This window comes from Orbicella franksi, chromosome 6, assembly GCF_964199315.1.
Source record: "Orbicella franksi chromosome 6, jaOrbFran1.1, whole genome shotgun sequence".
Classification (NCBI taxonomy): domain Eukaryota; kingdom Metazoa; phylum Cnidaria; class Anthozoa; order Scleractinia; family Merulinidae; genus Orbicella; species Orbicella franksi.
The window spans coordinates 8,346,042-8,366,090 of record NC_138150.1 but is presented as its reverse complement, the minus strand read 5'-3'; the positions used below and the strand labels follow the sequence as shown (position 1 = coordinate 8,366,090).

Genomic DNA, 20,049 nt, shown 5'->3' with positions numbered 1-20,049 from the left:
CATGGTTGAGAAGGCTGGTTTGCAGCGTGACGCCATCAAAAATAAAAATCATGACCATTCAATACATTAAGTGAAGAAGCTGGGATATGAAAGATGTTTAATATATAAACACCCTCGCCAAGATTTAGGTCTGTGCAGTTTTTCATTCTCCCGTTATTCGGAGAAGTGTTTCTCTCAGATTTATAGAGCTTTGTATGAAGTCGCCATGTTTGTGCCCCTCGAAGGGACACAAACATGGCGGCCGTAAAGTAACAGAAACATCTGTCATCGAGTTTTGCTATTGAAACGAAAAGTTATTACTCTAGAGCTCCGACACGTTGAAATTAACACTTCTTATAGAGCAACAACTGTTTAGTTAGTAAAAACTTGAGCAATTATTTATCTTTTTGACTACTCGAGAGCCTTATCGGACCGCCATTTTAATGTCACACAACGCATAAACTTGGAAATTCAAACGTGCCCTATTTCAAAATGAGGAACCCTGTCGAGCTTAAACGTTGCAAAACATCAAGTTATTAAAAGGTCTTACATCTGATCAAACTAAAACTTCAGAAGGATTGGTAAATTCTTATTATGGAAAATGATAAAGTCACATGAACAGCGACAATAGCCTGTTCCAGGCTCTTGTCAGTGGGACGATCGGAAAAGCGGGCAAGCGATGAGCGGGCTCAGAGAAATAAAAGGATCTCGCTCGTCGTTGATCCCGCTCGTCGCCTGCCCGCTTTTTGATCGTGTCCACTGACCGAGAGCATGAAACAGGCCACCTGGAAAAGCGTTAGAACCTAATTTTTTTTGTTTTTTTGGTTTAGTTAGGCATTGAAAAGTATATATCGAAGTAGTCGATTCATCCCATCACAACCCCGTTCTGTATAAAACTTGAGTAGTATAAAGCATATCATAACTAAAGCAGGCAAATTGCCAGAAAAAAAAGGGCTGTATAAGCCTGTAGGCAGGAGGGAGGGGGCGTCTCTAAGCAAAGCATTGGTTGAGTCATCACCGCCAGTGTGACGTCACGTTTCGCTTGGATGAAATTCAAAATGGCGGCTAATGGGTGAATTTGAAGGGGAACAAATCCTGCATGGCTCTAAATTTTAATTGCATCATGATCATTTTGTCACTAATTCTACACCAAACTAATTGATGCTACAATTGTAGCTTTTATATCCGTGTGCAAATTCAGAGAAGCTATTTAACGCTGCTTTACATACATGCAGTAGCTATTTTATGGCCTGGTCTTTGTTTTGTGAACATAACAATTTTTATTACACCATCACCTTTATGAAGCACGTATTTGACCCATGACCTCTGCGATACCGGTGCAGTGCTCTACCAGCTAAGCTATCAACCCTTTCTCTGCAGCTCAAATATATGATCTTTCACGTATACACTTGTATTTTCACTTTCCACGGGTATATTACGAGCTCACAAAGTGACCCGCTCCCAGTTGGCTTGATAGCTCAATTAATAGAGCACTGCACCGGTATCACAGAGGTCATGGGTTCGAATCCCGTTCAAACCTCAATTTTTTTTCAGGCTTTAATTTCACAATTGCAACTTCTTACTGTTGTGTATACAACTGCGATGATCAATCGGGTCTTCATACCTTTCTGACACTTTCTCCGTAGTTCAAATATAAGATCTTTCATACATTCGCTTGTATAATAATAATAACGATAATAATAATAATAATAATAATAATAATAATAATAAAAATACTCACCTTTCGTTATTTCCTGACCCAAGTCCTCCCATTAACTACAGTACTCTTCAGAATTGTCATCTCCTATACAGATCGGGGGGACAGGGGGAGTAGGGGAAGGCTGTTCAGACTTCAGAGCCCCTCATTAAATTAAAACGCTTGTAAGTATAGAGACAGAATTATGTGGTCAACATAAATTCAAGGGAAATTTCACCATAACACTTTTATTTCAAAGATGAAGTAATTTCTTGTGCTTTCGCGTTTTAATGATCTTTTTGGACTGATAAAACTCATCACTGTTTGCCTCTTTAGGATCCATTGACTGATTATGACCGTCTCATTCCATGGCTGTACGGAAATTTCGTGTTGTTCGAAAGTAATTCCCACCAGAACGACTTTCTGGGATGTAGCAGTGCAGGAACCGCGCAGCTATTTCACATTCGTGATAAACGCCATCCGGATCCGCGGACCTTGTTTCTCATCCAATCAAAAAGAAACTAAAGCTGGTAAAAAGCCTGTCCTTTACGATAATTCCGACATCGCTTATTCAGAGGTGTAGCTATCCAAACATAGACGTGATGTTTTGTTTTTGGTTGTGAAACTCGTCTATCAGTAGACATAACAAAACTCATGGTCTTGCTTTTATATTGGCTCTAAAAGTAGCTTCCTTTTGTTTACTAGTTCGCAACGATATATCAGTAATATTTGAAACTGCAGAAAAGAATTGAGCTTTTCTAGTTTAAAAAGTTTGTTACTTGTAATCAGGTCACCGCGTTATGCGCGTTGGTTATAATAGGGTAACGATAGGGTAACCGCATTGGTTATGATCGGGTAACGATTGGTAAGATAGTAAGTTAAGAATAATAATAAAAATAAAATAAAAATAAAAATAAAACAAATCGGTGCAGATTAATTATTTATAGCTCTCCCCTCAGAACTACACACACAGGGGGCTACACAATACAATTGCTTTTAAAACTAGTCAGGTTCTTTAGCCCACATCTGTCGCGAGGCTGGTTTCAAATACGAACTGCCCTTTTTAAACTCGTGGATACGCGCAGCGTAGAAACGCGTTTGTTGGGGGATTCCGCTATATAAATGTGTCACTCACTCACTCAGGTGTAGACGCTGTTCGTAATTAGTCGGCCCGAACGAAAGCGCCCGTGCCCGACGTCATATTGGAATAGTAACCGAGTCCGACGTCATGTTGGAATAGTAACCGAGCCCGACGCCATATTGGAATAGTAACTGAGCCCAACGCCATATTGGAATAGTAACCGAGCCCAACGCCATGTTGGAACAGTAACCGAGCGCGACGCCATGTTGGAATAGTAACCGAGCCCAACGCGATATTGGAATAGTAACCGAACCCAACACCATATTGGAATAGTAACCAAGCCCGACGTCATGTTGAAATATTTACCGTACAGTCAGCGCGAGCCTCGCCTTCGTGTTTGCGCGGTTACTACTCAAAGCGTGCATGGTGCCAGCCCGAATTGTTTTACACAACCATTATTAGGTGTTTTGCTAAATTGAAGTGGAGGTGGCTTCGAATGTTCGAATTAGTATAATTATGGCCAACTCGAAGGCTGAATTTCATAAGCATTTGACTCGTCCAGGCATTAAACATGACCGGGAGATGAGCATTTGTTTGCTGGAAAGTGACATGAGAAAGTGTCTTATTCGTATACCTTAATGAACTTATATGAGCGAAACGAAGGAATGAAGGAAACAGCCATTGAAAACAGGACAAACATCGGCACCATTATATAATATTGTAATTTCATGTTTATTTGACAAATAAAGAAGCTTAAGCCGTGTATTACACTGTGATAAAACACGACGGGCATTTGAGAACACGAAGGAAATGTAGGAAACACTCGCCCGCGGCTCGTGTTTGTTACATTTCTCGAGTGTTCCCAAATGTCCGGCGTGTTTTATCACAGTGTAAGACACGGCTTAGGCTTCTTCATTTGATTTATGATATAGAGGCAATGTGGCGAAAAACAATAAAACACGCTATTTCTATGTTTTATACTCTGATAAAGATGGGTTTTCGACCAATCAGAGCGCACATAGGGTCCTATCTATATTAAAAATTAAATAACATCTAAACCTGAGGCCAGCCGAAATATTGTTTTAACTATAAGCCTTAGGACGTCGTATTGTTGACGTATTTTACGTACAACCTATATAGAGACAAGCGGTTCGAAGCGGAAAAGAAGTGCTATCTGATAAGAAACCTTACCTATAGCCTTAAGTGAAGTGCAATTGATAAGGTCTATAAGCTCGTACGACTTGAATACATGCAAATTTTCCCAGCTGGCAAACAAACATCAACATCAAGATCTGGGTGTGTGTGTGTGTGTGTGTGTGTGTGTGTGTGTGTTGTGGGGGGGGGGGGGGGTACTCTATGATTTTTTGGGAAGGACTGTCATATGTGACCCAAGAACCTTTACCTCTTCATGTTCAGCTACAATTTTGCCACCCTAGCTATTCTGGACGTATGTGTTTGTAATATGGGTGCCAACAAAAAAGCCTACACTTTGTGAGATAAGTCCGACCTTGCATGGTAAGAGATCAGCTTGTTTCAACAGCCTTTAATAATACACCAATAATTGCAAGTTCACCAACATGTTTAATCTCTAGATTACTTAATCCACAAGTTTGGCCATAGGTCTCCTTTGATTCTAGATTACTGTAACGTGTTCGGCGCCAAGTTCACTTAGTCATCAATTGTGATGTCACTACGTTGTCTGAGACTGATAAACTAACAATGTATGAATACACTTTGAGCCAGGATATCTGTTAGAGACGATTAAAAGTAGCAAATTTACGTAGCGCTGACTCTTCAAAACTCAATACCACGGACAACGTCGTAATTCCTTGTCAGTGAAACTTTTCAAAAGTACAACGTAAGCATGGAGGAGCGTGAGAAATTGTAAAGCTATTTTTTTTTTCTTCTTATAATATAATATCATATCGGTATTTATACAAAAACAAGAGCACCACGAATGGAAGACCTCAATAATAATAATAATAATAATAATAATAATAATAAATACATACATACACCGTCAACACGAAAGCAAATTCAAGTCAGTTAAAATTGAGTCACTGTTAAAATGTGTTCGGTGTTGACGCTATAATTATATACTTTTTGTTGTTGTTGTTGTTTTTCAACTAAGTTTTGTAAGTAACAGCTTCCATGTGGTATATGCCGCTAGCCGTCCAGATTTTGGAGCTGAATGTTTTATGACTGAAATGGCGATTTCAAAACCGTGCATAACCAGTGATGACCTCACTCTGTGTCGCATGGTCATCTTCATTTGTCGTGTTAGGTCTGTCGTGCTTGAATTTCCTTATAACCACCACTGCCGTCGACAGAAGCAGTATTGCTACTACAGCACCAAGCCATGCCCATGCAGGATTGAACACTGTCGACGAAGGTTTTTCATTGGCGTTGTCTGAAACAAAAGGTAGTATACGTCAGACTAAGGCAGCTCTGAGAACATGTCAATAAAACATTTTTTTTCAAAATGCGTAAGATCTTGACATCAGTTTGAGAGGGCCGGTGAGAGGAAATGTAAACGTTTACAAGATAAGACAAGATGAGACAAGATCTTGCCCATTTTGAAGAAATTAAAGTAGGACAAGTCCATTGCCCTGCTCAAACAGGACAAGAGGAATGGAGTGGTCGTCCTGGACTTAAGCAATAGAGCACTTTTTCCGTGTTTACATAGCCTCGTGCTTTTATAAAATAATATTCTCAAAAATACGCGCGAATTTAAAACGTCGCAAACGTGTTTACATACTCTCATCTAAACACACCTATCGACCAATGACAGCGCGCGTAGTAGCTCAGTTATTTTTTAAAAGACGATGTATGACAGTGGTATTATTAATATGAAACCTTTAAGGCCAATGTCAAGCCTTCTACGAACTTTTGTATGGACTTCCCACTGCAATACAACTTTCAAGGGATAGCTACCGGCTTAGGTAATTACAAATGTGGTATGGGACCGCAAACGAAAGTGCTGCTGGGATACGTAGGATCTATAAAAGATCTGATCGACCAACAATAGAAATATAATACCAATCAGCCAGGCTGATAACTACGACTCTATCAAGTCGTTGTCGAGTTAACTTTTCTACGTAGTTGTCAGCCTTGCTTCATTGCTATTCTATTGCATGTAGGTAATTGAATTACAGGATGGCCATGGAATTCTTACTCCTTGTTGTTTGTCGAGTTAATACCGTCAATGTCGCTTCTGAAGAGAACGTTTTGCCCAAAGAGTTCCTGGCGACGCATCTGTACTTGGCATTAGTGGCTTGCCTTTCTACGAAACGTAAAGCCAGGGACGAGTTTCCACCAACCGAGGAGAAGTTGCCGATCGACACATTGTCTTTCAACCAACCAATCACTGGTTCCGGGAAACCGGCCGCGCCACAGAACAAAGTGACGTTCTGTCCCTCATAAACTGAAACATCTTCAGGATGTATGACAAAATATGGCCCCCTCTTAACTGCGGTTAAGAAAAGAAAAGAATAGTTAGGAAGATGAAAGAATACTCCAGTTCACACAGCTCAGATATATGTTCGAGGTTGTCAGTTTTTTTTTTTTTTTTGTAATACCTGTTAAAAATACCGTAGGCGATTGCGTCCGTCCCTCCGTGCTGTTTGCTTCACACCAGTAATGTCCTCGGTTTTCTGGTCGGACTGGCGTAAAAGCCATAACTGAGGTTCCTCTGACATGTTTAATTGAGGTATTCGTAATGCGACTTCCATCCTTAAACCAAGTTATGCTTGGTGGGGGAGCCCCCTCTGCTTCGCAGCTTAAGTTAAAATGGCGTCCGGATGCAATTATCAGTTGTTTTCCCATTGGATAAATTGTAACCTTTGGTGGAGACGGTTCTAGAAATTCAGCATTTAAGAAAATTAAAATTAATTTTCGGTGAGCTCATGTTGTTATGATTGCTATGATTGCAGTCAATCGGTGAATGATAGGAAATATCGTGGTTTTAAAAGTCTACCTAACTTTTTACATCTATTAGAGGGGGAGGCGCGGTGGCCTCATGGTTAGTGCGCTCGTCTCCAGATCTAGCTGTCTGGGATCGAGCCCTGGCCGGAGACATTGAATTGTGTTCTTGGGCAAGACACTTTACTCCCACGGTGCCTCTCTCCACCCAGATATAAATGGGTACCGGCGAACTTAATGCTGGAGGTAACCCGGTGATGGACTAGCATCCCATCTATGGAGAGGGGGCGGGGAGTAGAAATACACATCCTAGTCGCTTTATGCTAAAGAAACTGGGATAAGTACCGGCCTGATGGGCCCCTTGGCTGGTGTGCAGACGTTACCTTTACTTTACATCTATTCGAAGGAGACGGATGGATTAACGACAGTTCCCGGCAGGTTCATGTGCTTGTCGGAGTTATCGTGTTAGGCTAGCTCTCATTATAGTGCAGCACCCAGACATATATGAATTGTTTTATGATTGGTGAGCTTACAATTTAATTTACAAGTTGTGAAGAATCACAAACGAACGAGTCAGTGAAGTGAGAGAGTGAGTTTTTAGTTTAATCCTAAACATCGTTCGCACGAGCAGATTTTTAACGCATATAATTTGAAATGGGGGATTTTTAACTGCTCTGTTCCCAAATTCAGTTGTTACCAAATCGGGCGCTTGTTAATAGGCAACAAAGTTATAACACTGCTTCGCGATCATGCATGCTGCTTATTATTAGTTTGTATGCACGGTGTGATCGTCCGGGTGGGCGTAGTTCTCAAAAGAACTGTTGTTGGTGACTGACGTTTCGACAACCTGAGCGGAGGTCTTCTTCAGAGTCACGAGATTTCGCGCTCGCTCTGTCGTCCAGGTGAACATAACATAGTAAATGGTTTGAACCCAGGAGTATCAGTAGTTCGTATAGTGTGATCGTCTGGGTGAGGGTAGTTCTGAAAAGAACTGTTGTTGACTAACGTTGCGACGACCTGAGCGGAAGTCATCTTCTGAGTCAAGGAAAAAAAAAATTCATTTGGGAATATTGCTGCATATTATTAATGTTTGTCACAACGGAAAGGAATTACCTTCAACCTTTACAAAGATCGTGGCTGTGGTGCACCTCCATGAGTTCGTTGCCATACAACTATAGTAGCCAGAACTCCCTAGTGTAGCATTAGAGATGACCAAAGTGCACGTTTTCGTGTCTTTTTTTGGCTCGCCTGCTGAACCGCACACTTTTCTCGGCGTACTATTTCCAAAAAACATGCTAATTTCTTGGGGCTGGGCGTCCTCTCTATAATTTTGGTATTCTTTAGACTTGTTACTGGTGCAAGCTACACTGAAATTGTGACCGGCCAGTATCAGTTTGCTGTAATCGGAAAACACCCGTATCCCTAGGGAAGGTGCCAAAGGATCTGCAATTTAAAATGAAAAGTTATAGAGCTAGGATATGTACATGTATGACCCTTTGAAGACGTCATTACCATTGCTGTTGCTTCTGCTGCTGCTGCTGCTGCTAATGATCATCAAAGTGTTGGTAGACTTCAAATTGTTATAAAACACGTAGTTGAAAAGCATGAAAAGGTACTGTTTTTCCATAACTTCTTTTTTTTTACCAGTTAAAAAAGTCAAATTAACCCGCATTGTAACGTTTGCGAAACCCGTTTCAAGTTTTGAATATAGGTTTGGTGGCTCTTCAAACATGATCGAAATATATTCCAATGTATTCCATTTCCAACGACAAAATTAAGAAGTTAACGTTTACATTCGACATACTACGTGCGAATAAGTAAAAGTTATACCTAACTGTTAGAATTCAAGTGGTGCCCATATGATAAACGATTTTGAAGTTAAATGACACGGGGGACTCTGAAGCAGTCCCTGCTTCCCCCGGCCCTGTTCAGAAGGTCCAAAAGCCCAGCCTGATGCTGAGAGTGGTTAGCTACAGGCAAGAAATAGCTAGGTCTAGTAACATTACAAAGACTCAAGTCGATCTGCGCTATACTGAACAAACCAGAGGAAGCTAAGATTGCACATTGATGAAGTAGAAGTAGGAGCAGCTTCACATAATAATTACACGAGTTTGATGGCAATGTGTTTGCTCAAAAATGTGTGGATTAAAAGACGTCGCCCTGGCTAAAGGCTAGTTTTACCTAGCGACGGAGTCGGAGTCGTAATCAGAGGTGCAGATTACAGTGAAACGACCTGATGAAAATCAAACCAACGAAGTCGGAAGCAGAATACCGATTCCGCTTATGACTCCGTCACTTACGATCTAGTGAAAACTACACTGTCGGATTCCGAGGCATAAACTGATGAAGACTAATCTCAACTGCTCGATTCCGCGGTCGACCTTGTGATTGGTTGGTTCTTCAGCTCTGCTTCCAGCTTCTACAATGTAGCTTTCACTGGATCATAAACGACGCAACCGTAAACGGAATCAGAAGAAATGGGAATGTTCTGATTCTTCACTCTCCGATTCCTTCGAGCTTCTGACTGCGCCAACGTCTCCGATTTTTGATTTTCACTAAGTCATAAGCGCTCTATCGATTCCGACTATGATGACTCTGACTCCGTCGCTAGTGAAAACAAGCCTTAAAGTATGTGATCTTGTCTCAAAGTTGGTTGTCTGTACAAGGCAGTTTAATGAAAGGGTAAAATTCGTTGCATCGAATAAAATCTTACAGCCAGAGAGCCACGTCTTGATTTAGCAATAATAAAAAAAAAGAACACACTTGTGACAGGTAAATGCCACGCTAGCTAGCCAGAAGTGATGCTATTTTCCTAGAACAACTTTAGTTACCTCTGTCACATGGTTTTGTGTTTGTTATTACTTACCGTAAGTAACTTGATCCGAAGGTACGCATTCCAGGCAGTAGAAAAGACCGGGAAAAATTGTAAAAACCAAACCAAGTAGCAGCATTGTGATGGAAAGCTATCAATGGAACAATGTATGACGGGCTGCAGCTGTATATAACTGCAACTACGAAGAAAAAAGGAAAGTACGAGCAAAATAATTTATATGCCCCCCCCCCCGCCAAAAAAAAAATAGTCATTTGCCGTGTTTCTATAGATTTTTATATTAGAACTCTATGATACTAATGCAAATGCTACATAATCATTTTGGATGAGCTATCGTGCACTATCTATGATTTACAGAGCCTTAACATGCTTAACATGCTTAATACAGATTTACCTATTTTGCAAAAGAAACATGCAAATGCACTAAGTAAACACTCATGTGTACCCATTGCAGACCTCTGATATCTAACTCTTATTGCATGCAACCAATCATGCATTCACCAAGACCATTAATTTAACTCGCATTGCGAAGTCGAAAGCCTTTTTTACCCGTACACGTACTTTCTATTACCATGTATCCGCAGGTTAATTATTCACTTAAGTTAACATTATCAGCAACGTACTATGCATTTCATCACTAAAATGTTCGGGATGCTATTTGTCATTGAACGCAACAACTGATGTTCCTGTATTAATTAAAACAACAACGTTATGCTACAAGAATGTAATTATCAACATGGGAGAGCACTCCCAGACAACAATAGTTTACTTGTCTTTTTAAATTAAGCGCATGTTGTTTTAACTCTGCTTTTGTTTCTGGAACAGTATCGATTTCATATATATGTTACTTCAAAAGCCATAATTATTCCCGATCGAGTATTTATCCCGAATAGTCGCTTCCCGTCTTGCTTGATCGCTAAATTACAGAACTGGCGGTTTTGACTATCCACCATTCACAAGCAGGTCCTAAATGTGTATCCTTACTGTCTGGAATGGGACATCTTTTTCTGAAATAATCGTTAGTAACAGGCTCGCAGATTTGTAATTCCTTTTTCCTGTCTCAGAGACTTGGCCGAACATTCGATGTAAATTTATTGACGTGACCCCGGAATAGTAGTTTGTGTCTGTTGCGTAAGCGATTTCCTCATCTCTTTGCTGTTTTAAAACTTTTCTACTGTTTGATTTCATATTTTGGCTGACAGCTATGAATATGAACTCCGATAAATGATAAATCAGTTGGGAAGTTGTTAGCATCCAACTATCAACGCAGTAAATAACATGACGTAACTATGACATTATTTTGAGCTTGACAATCAGTAGTCAATAGCGACTGAGTCATGTTCCTAGGCCGCTATCCTATGTGTCCTCGTCAACGGCAGAGAACCCACTGGCCTCTCACAGTTGTTATCTTATAATCTACTTCTGCAACAAGTTTCTTATGAAACACGGTTTCGAAGCGATAATATAACCCTTCGTCAGATGGCATCACTTAGCCGCCACAGCTGAGTTATTCTGAGTGCCGGTGTTAGTTGTCAACTCTCAAAGAACGCGGATGCATGTTCATTTCCTTTAGCAGTCTAAAACAACGGCTCAGTTCTAAGTTTGATTGTTTCTTCGTAAAATGTATAAACATCACAAATTTGCACAGTGTTCTTTCGATACCAAACAGTAGCTAATTATTCTCGCTAAAACCTTTATATTAATGGCTCGTTCCTCTAGTTGCGGACGGTGCATTCACAGCAAGACATAAGAACTTTATCGTAGGATAGAAAATGACTAGCTTACCTGGTCTTCTAACCATATATGTCCTCCTCAGCTCAGGATAATTGAGAAACAAAATTGAAAGTGTTGCTTGATTAATTTAATATTCATAAAACTTACAATGCCGGGATATTAATGATGGTTGAATTTGTTTTCATCACGGCAGTCAAACAGTGTATACGTCACACTTAGTTCGAGTTCACTGCTCTTTGATTGATATTTACCTCTCATGCGTCACCCCCCAAAATAAATAGAATTAATTAATCCCAGGCGAAGTAAATCGATAAATCGATATTCGATATTAATCGACTAACGGTATTAATCGATATCAATCTCGATTAACACCAATTGCCGATAGCAGTCGCGATAGAAATTGATGAAGAAGAAAAGTTGTGTTATCCGGATCCATTGCCGATAGTAGTAATCGACAATTCACGATTGATTCATCGATTGGTATCGATTATTATTGATTGTTATCGGAAATAAGTTTTGTCCTTTTACACGGTTACATTGATAACATGATTGATAAAATTTGTCTATAGAGTCAATTTTTCATCGCCTGCGTATCATTGACAAAATAACAAGAACGGAAACAACTGGCAAAAACATTTTGGGCTTCACACCTTTCTTTGCTAGTTTACGACACCGGAAGAAGCTCAGTCCAGAGTAGCAGCGCAAAACCCTCCAGTCTCATTGTAGCGTCGGCATTAAGATGAAGCAAAATAAACAACAAAGTCAGTGTTCTAGAGATTTCAATTATTTGCATTAGAAAATAAACGTAAGAATAGATCTCCAGACTGAGTATGGGGCGCCTACGGGGACATCAAACAAAATATTGCTTGTTGCAAGTCACGTCACTGTCACGTGCTATAAAATGTTAATATTGCTAAACCCATTGCCCGTAAAAGTGCTTCTAAATATTATTAGTTTCTCTGAGCAACCGGGCGTCGCATTTTCATTTTTACAGTCCGCCCTATTTATATTCACTTCCAAAGGAACATTCGCGCGACTCATCTTTCTAATAAGTATGATATCCTAAACACGATTTGATGACGCGAACTGCTTGTCATACTTCGCCGCAATGCCGCTTGGCTCGAGTGGTATGTTGTTGTTGATTTATATGCGTACAAAGACAAGGATTATCTTGAAATATTTCACCTGACCACGCGAAAAAAAGCGTGCAGTACCCTTTGTGGTAAACACGTGTTAATTTCCACATCAAAAGTGTCTTCAAAATGATAAAGTTGTTGAAGATACTGAACAAGTTACGTAATAAGAAAAACGAAAAGGGGAAGCAGGACTGATGATGAAAACAAATAAACTGAAAGAGAATTATTATAGGTTTTTATTTTATTTTTGGAAATGGGGGTAGGCCAGCTTTCACTTGATGTTCAAGGGCATGAAAATGCGGCATAAGGAAAACATGAAACAAAGGAGGTCAAGCTGAAGAATTGGGTGAACGTCATTCGATTCCCCGTTTCACTCATCATTACTTTTGGTTGATGCAAGTTCCTGTTTACACACTTACTTCATGTTGCGTCCAAAATGGGATATTTTGCTGTTGATTTAGCGGGGGCGTGAAACAGGAAGACGTACGTACTAGTAAGTGGAACAGCCAGCTGCAGATAATTTATCAGTTGCTTATCTTACTGATAAACATAAATGCAGATTGTTGATAAGTGCAGATATCTAGTTTGTTTCAGTTAGGGCCCAGACGTACTGGGCAAATTTTTGTTAATTTTGCGAAAAAAAATCTGTTATCAATTCCCTTAGACAAGTGCGTCCGGTGATTTTTAGATCTACCAAATTTTGTCAAGGCTTACCAAACTTCAAAGACGCCGTCGTCCTGCCACGGAGCAGGACAAATTTTTGTCAGGCGTGAAATCTGACAGATTTGTCAATTTACACGCCATGATTTGAAGGAGAATGTCAATCAAGAAAATTTGATCTCTATTTTTAGTCGGAGTATTTCAGTCCGAAGCCCGCCAAAATTAAATTTATATTTGCGTCGCAATCAACGATAAACATGGAAGATTCGTACCTCGGTATGCTCCATGACGATCCGTTCGCACAGTACAACTATTACGGTTCCCAAGTCTACGTTAACGTTCCAGCTGCATCTCCAGGACCAAGCTCTGCTCAATTTGTACATCCGTCTGTCCACCCGAGTCAGCCGAGTACAAGTACAAGTGCAAATTTCACGACTACACGTAATCAAATTGAAAGCGCGCAAGCGATGATGTTAATTTCCCTGTGATTGACACTTGTGGTTAACAAATATTTTGCTGTGATTCAGTGCGCCTGTTGCCGCTACTTCTTTAGTCCCCAATGAACTCGCATAACGACAACAAATTTGATTTTAACACTTTTTTAATAACCAAAGACACGTCCAAGTTTTACAAAATCAGTTCCACGTGAGTCCGTCCGGGTGGTTACAAAGTTTTGCAAGCTACTTCATGTCATTGACACGAAACGTCACGATCAAAATAAAACAAAAATAAAATACTGTTCTTCGGCGGTAACATCCTCCCCCCGTGTTCGCCCGATTTAGTTGGTCGAACACTCTTCAAGGACGGCAAGTTTTGTCACAGGGCGTCTCATTACTCCAAACTTCGTTTTCACGTCTGCTGATCTTACAATACTGTCAAGTCCAGGAAAGACTTTTACGATCCTGCCAAGGGGCCAGAAACCTCTTGAAACTGCCCGATCAACCACTAACACCAAATCTCCGACCTTGACATTTACAGTAGGTTGAGTCCATTTCTTTCGAGTAATCAAACCAGGTAGGTACTCTCTTAACCAACGACTCCAAATATGATTTGCCACCACTTGTGCTTGTCGCCAACGTTTGCGACTTGACAACTCCTTGTCGTCAACGATACCGGGCGGTAAGTTGAGAGATCCTCTTCCAATGAGGAAATGATTCGGTGTCAGAGCTTCAAGGTCATCCACATCCGAGCTGACTTCAGCAAGCGGACGACTGTTCACAACCCATTCCACTTCAGCAAAGGCGGTAAGCAACACCTCATCAGTAAGAACTTGTTTCTGTAGAACAACATTAAGGGCTTTCTTGCATGATCGTACGAGTTGCTCCCATACACCTCCCATATGAGGTGCAGCAGGCGGGTTAAATACCCAATGAATTCCCTCTTGGCTCAACTCACTGCCGATCTTATGCTGATTCCAGCCATCGATGCATTCACGTAACTCACGGTCTGCTCCTACAAAGTTTGTTCCATTGTCGGAGTAAATCACAGTTGGTTTACCTCTTCGAGCCATAAACCGCCTAAGGCACATGATGAAGGAATCGGTTGACAAGTCAAATGCAACCTCCAAATGAACTGCTCTAGTCACCAAGCAAGTAAAGAGACAACCATATCTCTTCTCCTCTTTTCTAAGATGCTTCACTTTAAGAGGACCAAAGAAATCCACGCCAACTTTCGAGAATGGTGGTGCAACACTTAAGCGATCATATGGTAGACTTGCCATCAAGGGTGCTTCTGGTTTCGCTTTTCGCCTTCTGCAGTAAGAACACTGATGAAGAATCTTTCGCACTGTAGCACGACAGCGTAAGATCCAATACTGTTGTCTCAACTCATTTCGTACTTGGTCCACTCCTTCATGTTTCAATTTCTCGTGACAGTTCATGATGATGAGACGGGTCAACTCATGATCTGGTGCTAGTACCATAGGGTGACGACTGTAAAATGGAATATCGGCTCTCTCAATTCGACCACCTGCACGAATGATTCCATGCCCATCAAGGAATGGTGAGAGAGATACCAATTTGCTCTTGCTTGAAACATGCTGTTTCGACTTGAGAACTGCAACTTCTTGAGGAAAGGATTCTGCTTGGGCAACGCAGATCCAAAACTTTCGAGCTTGCTCCATCTCTTCAACCAACAAAGAACCAATGTGACGTTCAGATTTGGGGTGCTTACAGTTATATATAAACCGTTTCAGGTAAGCAGTTACTCTGAGAAGCTTTGTTAGAGATGAGTATTTCGCTGGAGATAAGAAATCGTTCTTTGAACCTTTCACCACACCAGTCCAAGTAATGGCCATTTCTTGGGCTTGTGGGTCATCATCGGACGGCTTGGGAATTTCAAGCTTTGCATTTCCCTTTGGCCATCTCTCTTCAGGTAAGTGTAAGAAGGCAGGGCCATTTACCCAACGACTCCCAGAAGTAATAGAGCTCACTGGAAGTCCCCTGCTGCCATCATCTGCAGGATTTATCTGTCCAGGACAGTGGTTCCATTGGTTGGGTTCGGTGCTGTCCAGGATCTCTCCAATTCTATTAGCAATAAAGGCGGCGTGGCGCTTAGACACTCCACGAATCCACTGAAACACAGTACTGCTGTCTGTCCAATAATAGGTGGAATCAATGATGTAATCATGTTCCTTAATCACTACAGCAGCCAATCTTGCACCCAAAACAGCAGCCTGCAGTTCAAGCCTTGGGATGCTCAAGGGTTTCTTCGGGGCTACCCGAGTCTTCGCTGTAACAAATGCACATCGCACTGCTCCACTGACATAGCAGAATCTGAAATAAGCCACTGCGCAAAATGCTTGTTCACTGGCATCTCCAAAGACGTGAATGTCAATAACAGACGGGTTGTCTGGTATGTGACGATAGAAACGGGGAATGTGAAACTGTGCAATTCCATCCAGCTCTTCCTGCCATTTGGACCACTCCTTTAGAAACTCTGGTGGCAGTGCATCATCCCATCCAATACCTAACTGCCACACATGCTGGAGGAAGATTTTTGACCTGACCAGAAATGGAGCTAGAAATCCAATCGGATCAAAGAGGGATGCTATCAAGCTCAGAATCTTCCGACGCGTGTCCGCAATGTCTCTCTTCACCACTTCATAGACAAAACAATCTGAGCTGGTATCCCAAACGACACCAAGAGCACGTTCCATAGGCATTACGATGCTTTCCTCCACAACCTTGATAGAGGGCGCTCTTTCCGATTCTGGTATTCGCTCGATCACTTCTGTCTCATTAGAGATCCACTTGGTCAAGTGAAAAGCTGCTTTGTTTAGCATTTCAACAAGTTCTTGTTGCAGTTCCAGAGCTTGATCACTTGATTTAACAGACTTGAAAAAGTCATCCATGTAAAAGTTTCGCTTTACGGCAAAGGCAGCATTCGGAAACTGCTTCTCATTATCTTCTGCACTTCTCAACAGAGCATAGTTAGCACAGGTTGGCGCACATTTGGCTCCAAATATGTGACGCACATACTGGTAGACTTCTGTCAATGATTCAGGAGATTGACGCCACAGAAATCGAAGGGAAGCTTGATCTTCTTCTGGGACAGCAACTTGGTTAAACATCGCTTCAATGTCTCCTGAAAGCGCAACCTTTTCTTCTCGAAATCTCATGAAAATTCCAACAAGGTTGTTCAGCAAATCTGGGCCACTAAGAAGTTGGCTGTTTAATGATGAGCCTTGAAACTTTGCAGTGGTATCACATACTCGACGAACCTTCTCAGGTTTCTTGGGGTTCAGAACAGGGTGGTGAGGAAGGTACCATTTGCGCATGGCTGGTGCAGTTGCTTCCTCCTTAGTAAGCTTTTTGATTTATCCCTTTTCCATATCCATGTCAATAGTTTTCCTGTATCTTTCTGCCAACTCGGGATTACGATTAAGCTTCTTCTCCAGAAAATTCAGACGTTGAGCAGCTGCAGCAAAATTGTCAGGAAGTTCGACTTTGTCATCACGCCAAATCAAAGGAACCTCATAACGACCATCCACCTTACGTGTACTTTCATTCAAGAATTTCATGACTCTTTCATCTTCAACTGAGCGCTGGGTATCATTGTCATAACGACAACCAAAGTTCTCTGTTCGCCACCAAGTTTTTACGGTGTCATTGAGTTCCTCATCCGGAATCGCCACATGAACTTTACAAACAGATTCACATTCTTGAATATGGCCAGGTAAGCGACCAGTAACAGTCCATCCAATCCTAGTGCGAACACCAACAGGGGAACCCTTTGGACCATGTCGAGTTTCCAGGGGAACAATAAGTTCCGGGACATCACTACCAAGGAGCAAAGTGACTTGAGTCCCAGCGACTTCAGTCAGCTCCAAGTCTGATAGGTGTGGCCATCTTTCTTGTAGCTCATCAAGTTTCACTTTCTTCTCTTGCACATTCAGGTGATCAACTACAAGAACTCCATTCACATCAAATTGGGTACCAAAGTCATTGAATCGGCTGACTTGTACATTAACACGCTTTGTCATAAGCTCAGATGTTTTCTGAATTCCATTTAAGACCACACTTTCCAAAGGACCATCCAAACCAAGTCTTCCAGCAACATCTACTAACAGCAAGCTGCAAGTGCTTCCTGTGTCCAGCTTAGCATATGTGTTGAAATATCCCTTTGGACCATAGAGGGTTACTGGTACTACTTGTAACAGAACAGAGGTGTGACTGCTTCTGTGAGATGTGTTAGAATGTTCAGTAGACGAACCAACTTCGGCTTGTGCTACTGGGTTAATAGCAGACACTGCATCACTGCTTTCCACCGAAACATTTCTCAAGTTGTGCAACAGAGCATTGTGTGATCGCGTACACCCATTTACACCACACTGTTTTTGATTTGAACAATTGCTAAGCCAATGTCGAGGACTGAGGCAACAAAAGCACAACTTATGTTTCTGTACTTCATTTAGGCGTTCTTCCACACTTAGAGCCTTAAACTTGGGACAAGAAGATAACTTGTGTTCCTGCCCATCATCCATAATGCAAGAGGACTTTGTTGGCCTGGGGCGAGGTGAAATGTTACTTGAGAAAGTGTTCTGTTTTTCAGTCATTCCATTTGATCCACCAGACCGAGGTTTCTTATGAGGTTGGAATGGAAACTTACTTGACATTTTTGGGTAACAACAATCATCATAAATATCTGCCTGACCTTTTAACCACACACTGAAGTCATCAAGACTAGGTCGTTCCAGTTTGGTAGCTTTGGTGTTGTCCTTCCATTTGATTTTGAGCTCCTGGGACAGTTTGTCAACGGCAAGGGAAACATTAACTTCTGCTTTCAGATCACTTTCATATCCAAACTTCTTAAATGTCCACACAGTAGTTGACACAACATCTGACAGATTTCTCACTTCTTGAGGTTTGTCATTTTGTAATCGAGCTGTTTTTTTCAGTTTGTCAAGCGTGACTTTCACAACAAGGGAAGGTTTGCCAAATCTGGATTCCAGTTCTTTCAGTGCTTCATAGTAGGAATCTCCACTGTATCCACATCCTTCAATTGCAGACTTAGCTTTACCAATAACAGAGTTCTGAAGATGTTGCAGTTTGCCATTAAGGGACAGATTAGCATCATGAACAATTGATTTAAACATTGAGGACCAATCAGACCAGTGTAAAGGGTCACCATCAAACTTACTTAGGCGTAACTTTGGAAGAGAGTCACGAGTAGAATGACCACAAATGGTTGTTGTTCGGTTGTCCGTACTAGTTAAAGCTGGATGCTGTACTCCACTTTGTAAATCTCCAATCCACGAGTGATACAAAGGCAATGTTTCATTAGGTTTTTTCGTGCCCTGAGGTGCAATAAATGAAACAGCTGACTTTGGCTGTTGTAACGAAGGTGAAGGTGTAACAACTTTTGTAGGGTTGTCAGGTGGCAATGCAGTTCCATGATTTGCTCCAGTTCCTTGCAACAAACCAGGGAGTAGTGGAGGAATTATTGTTAACGGTTCATCAAGATTAGATGATGGAACAAATTTCAATGAATCATCCTCAAAATCAAGCAATCGATTAGACAAAGCTTCCGGATCATTAACTTCATTTTGTACCTTTTGTAACACTGCTGCTTCTGCTGCGAGGCGTGCAGCCTCGTCCTTGGCTTCCTGAGTCTTTCTTCTTTCTTCAGCCATGAATTTTAGCTTTTGAGCTTCATCTTGGACAAGTTCAAGTTTCCTTTTAACCTCCAGTTGTTTTTCGAACTCCTCTCTTCTTCGCTGTTCCTCCAAGGCAAGTTGTTTTGCTTTAATTTCTGCTGAAGTAATTTTGGCGCGAATTTCGGCCGCTTGGGAGACATTTCTTGTCGAAGAAGTTTTCCATGATTTCACCGAGCTTAATCCGCTAGAACTTTCCTCTGCCTGATCGTCAAGATGTGCGTTGGCCTGAAGTTTAGCGTCTTCGACTCTATCGGGTTGTTCTTCATACCAATCTATTGCGGCTTCGTGCTCGTTCTCTGGGATCACTGAGACGAGTTCATCATTGAGGCCTTTCGCTTCGTTAAGATATCCCTGCAAGTTGTTGACATATCCACGTATAATCGCTTTTCGACCATACTGTTCGATGGTGGACTCTAATTTCTTCAACGTGTTCGTGATCCTTCTTTTGACGGCTGCCCGTTTGTTTTTTAAAGTAACAATGTTAGTACTCACAGTACGAGCTGAATCCAAATGGCCAAGATGGCGACCGCCATCAGTCGCTTCGGTCGATTCCATACCAAATTCCAAAATCTTCGCCACACCAAATTCCAAATTCTTCGATTCGCTCGTTCTAATCCGGCTCGAAGGACCAGAAAATGTTGCCGCTACTTCTTTAGTCCCCAATGAACTCGCATAACGACAACCAAATTTGATTTTAACACTTTTTTAATAACCAAAGACACGCCCAAGTTTTACAAAATCAGTTCCACGTGAGTCCGTCCGGGTGGTTACAAAGTTTTGCAAGCTACTTCATGTCATTGACACGAAACGTCACGATCAAAATAAAACAAAAATAAAATACTGTTCTTCGGCGGT

At 41.4% G+C, this 20,049-nt stretch overlaps 2 protein-coding genes across 3 annotated transcripts; both read right to left on the bottom strand.

Moving 5' to 3' along the window:
• Window positions 1-4,104: 4,104 nt before the first annotated feature.
• On the bottom strand, window positions 4,105-11,678 carry LOC145491130 (peroxidasin homolog). Of its 2 annotated transcripts, XM_081470280.1 has the most exons (6): window positions 11,293-11,678; window positions 9,544-9,688; window positions 7,791-8,120; window positions 6,335-6,613; window positions 5,932-6,225; window positions 4,105-5,166 (listed from the first exon to the last, which is right to left on the bottom strand). In XM_081470280.1, exons 2-6 carry the CDS (start codon window positions 9,626-9,628, stop codon window positions 4,973-4,975), a joined length of 1,182 nt encoding a protein of 393 aa, XP_081326406.1. In that variant the 5' UTR covers window positions 9,629-9,688; window positions 11,293-11,678; the 3' UTR covers window positions 4,105-4,972. The 2 variants fall into 2 exon arrangements, with proteins under 2 accessions (XP_081326406.1, XP_081326407.1); XM_081470281.1 differs by lacking the exon at window positions 11,293-11,678 and having other exon boundaries at window positions 5,010-5,166; window positions 5,957-6,225; window positions 9,544-9,735.
• Window positions 11,679-12,540: 862 nt separating this feature from the next.
• LOC145490431 (uncharacterized) lies at window positions 12,541-16,815 on the bottom strand. The gene has a single exon (XM_081469552.1). It carries the CDS (start codon window positions 16,813-16,815, stop codon window positions 13,816-13,818), a length of 3,000 nt encoding a protein of 999 aa, XP_081325678.1. The 3' UTR covers window positions 12,541-13,815.
• Between the last annotated feature and the right edge of the window lie 3,234 nt (window positions 16,816-20,049).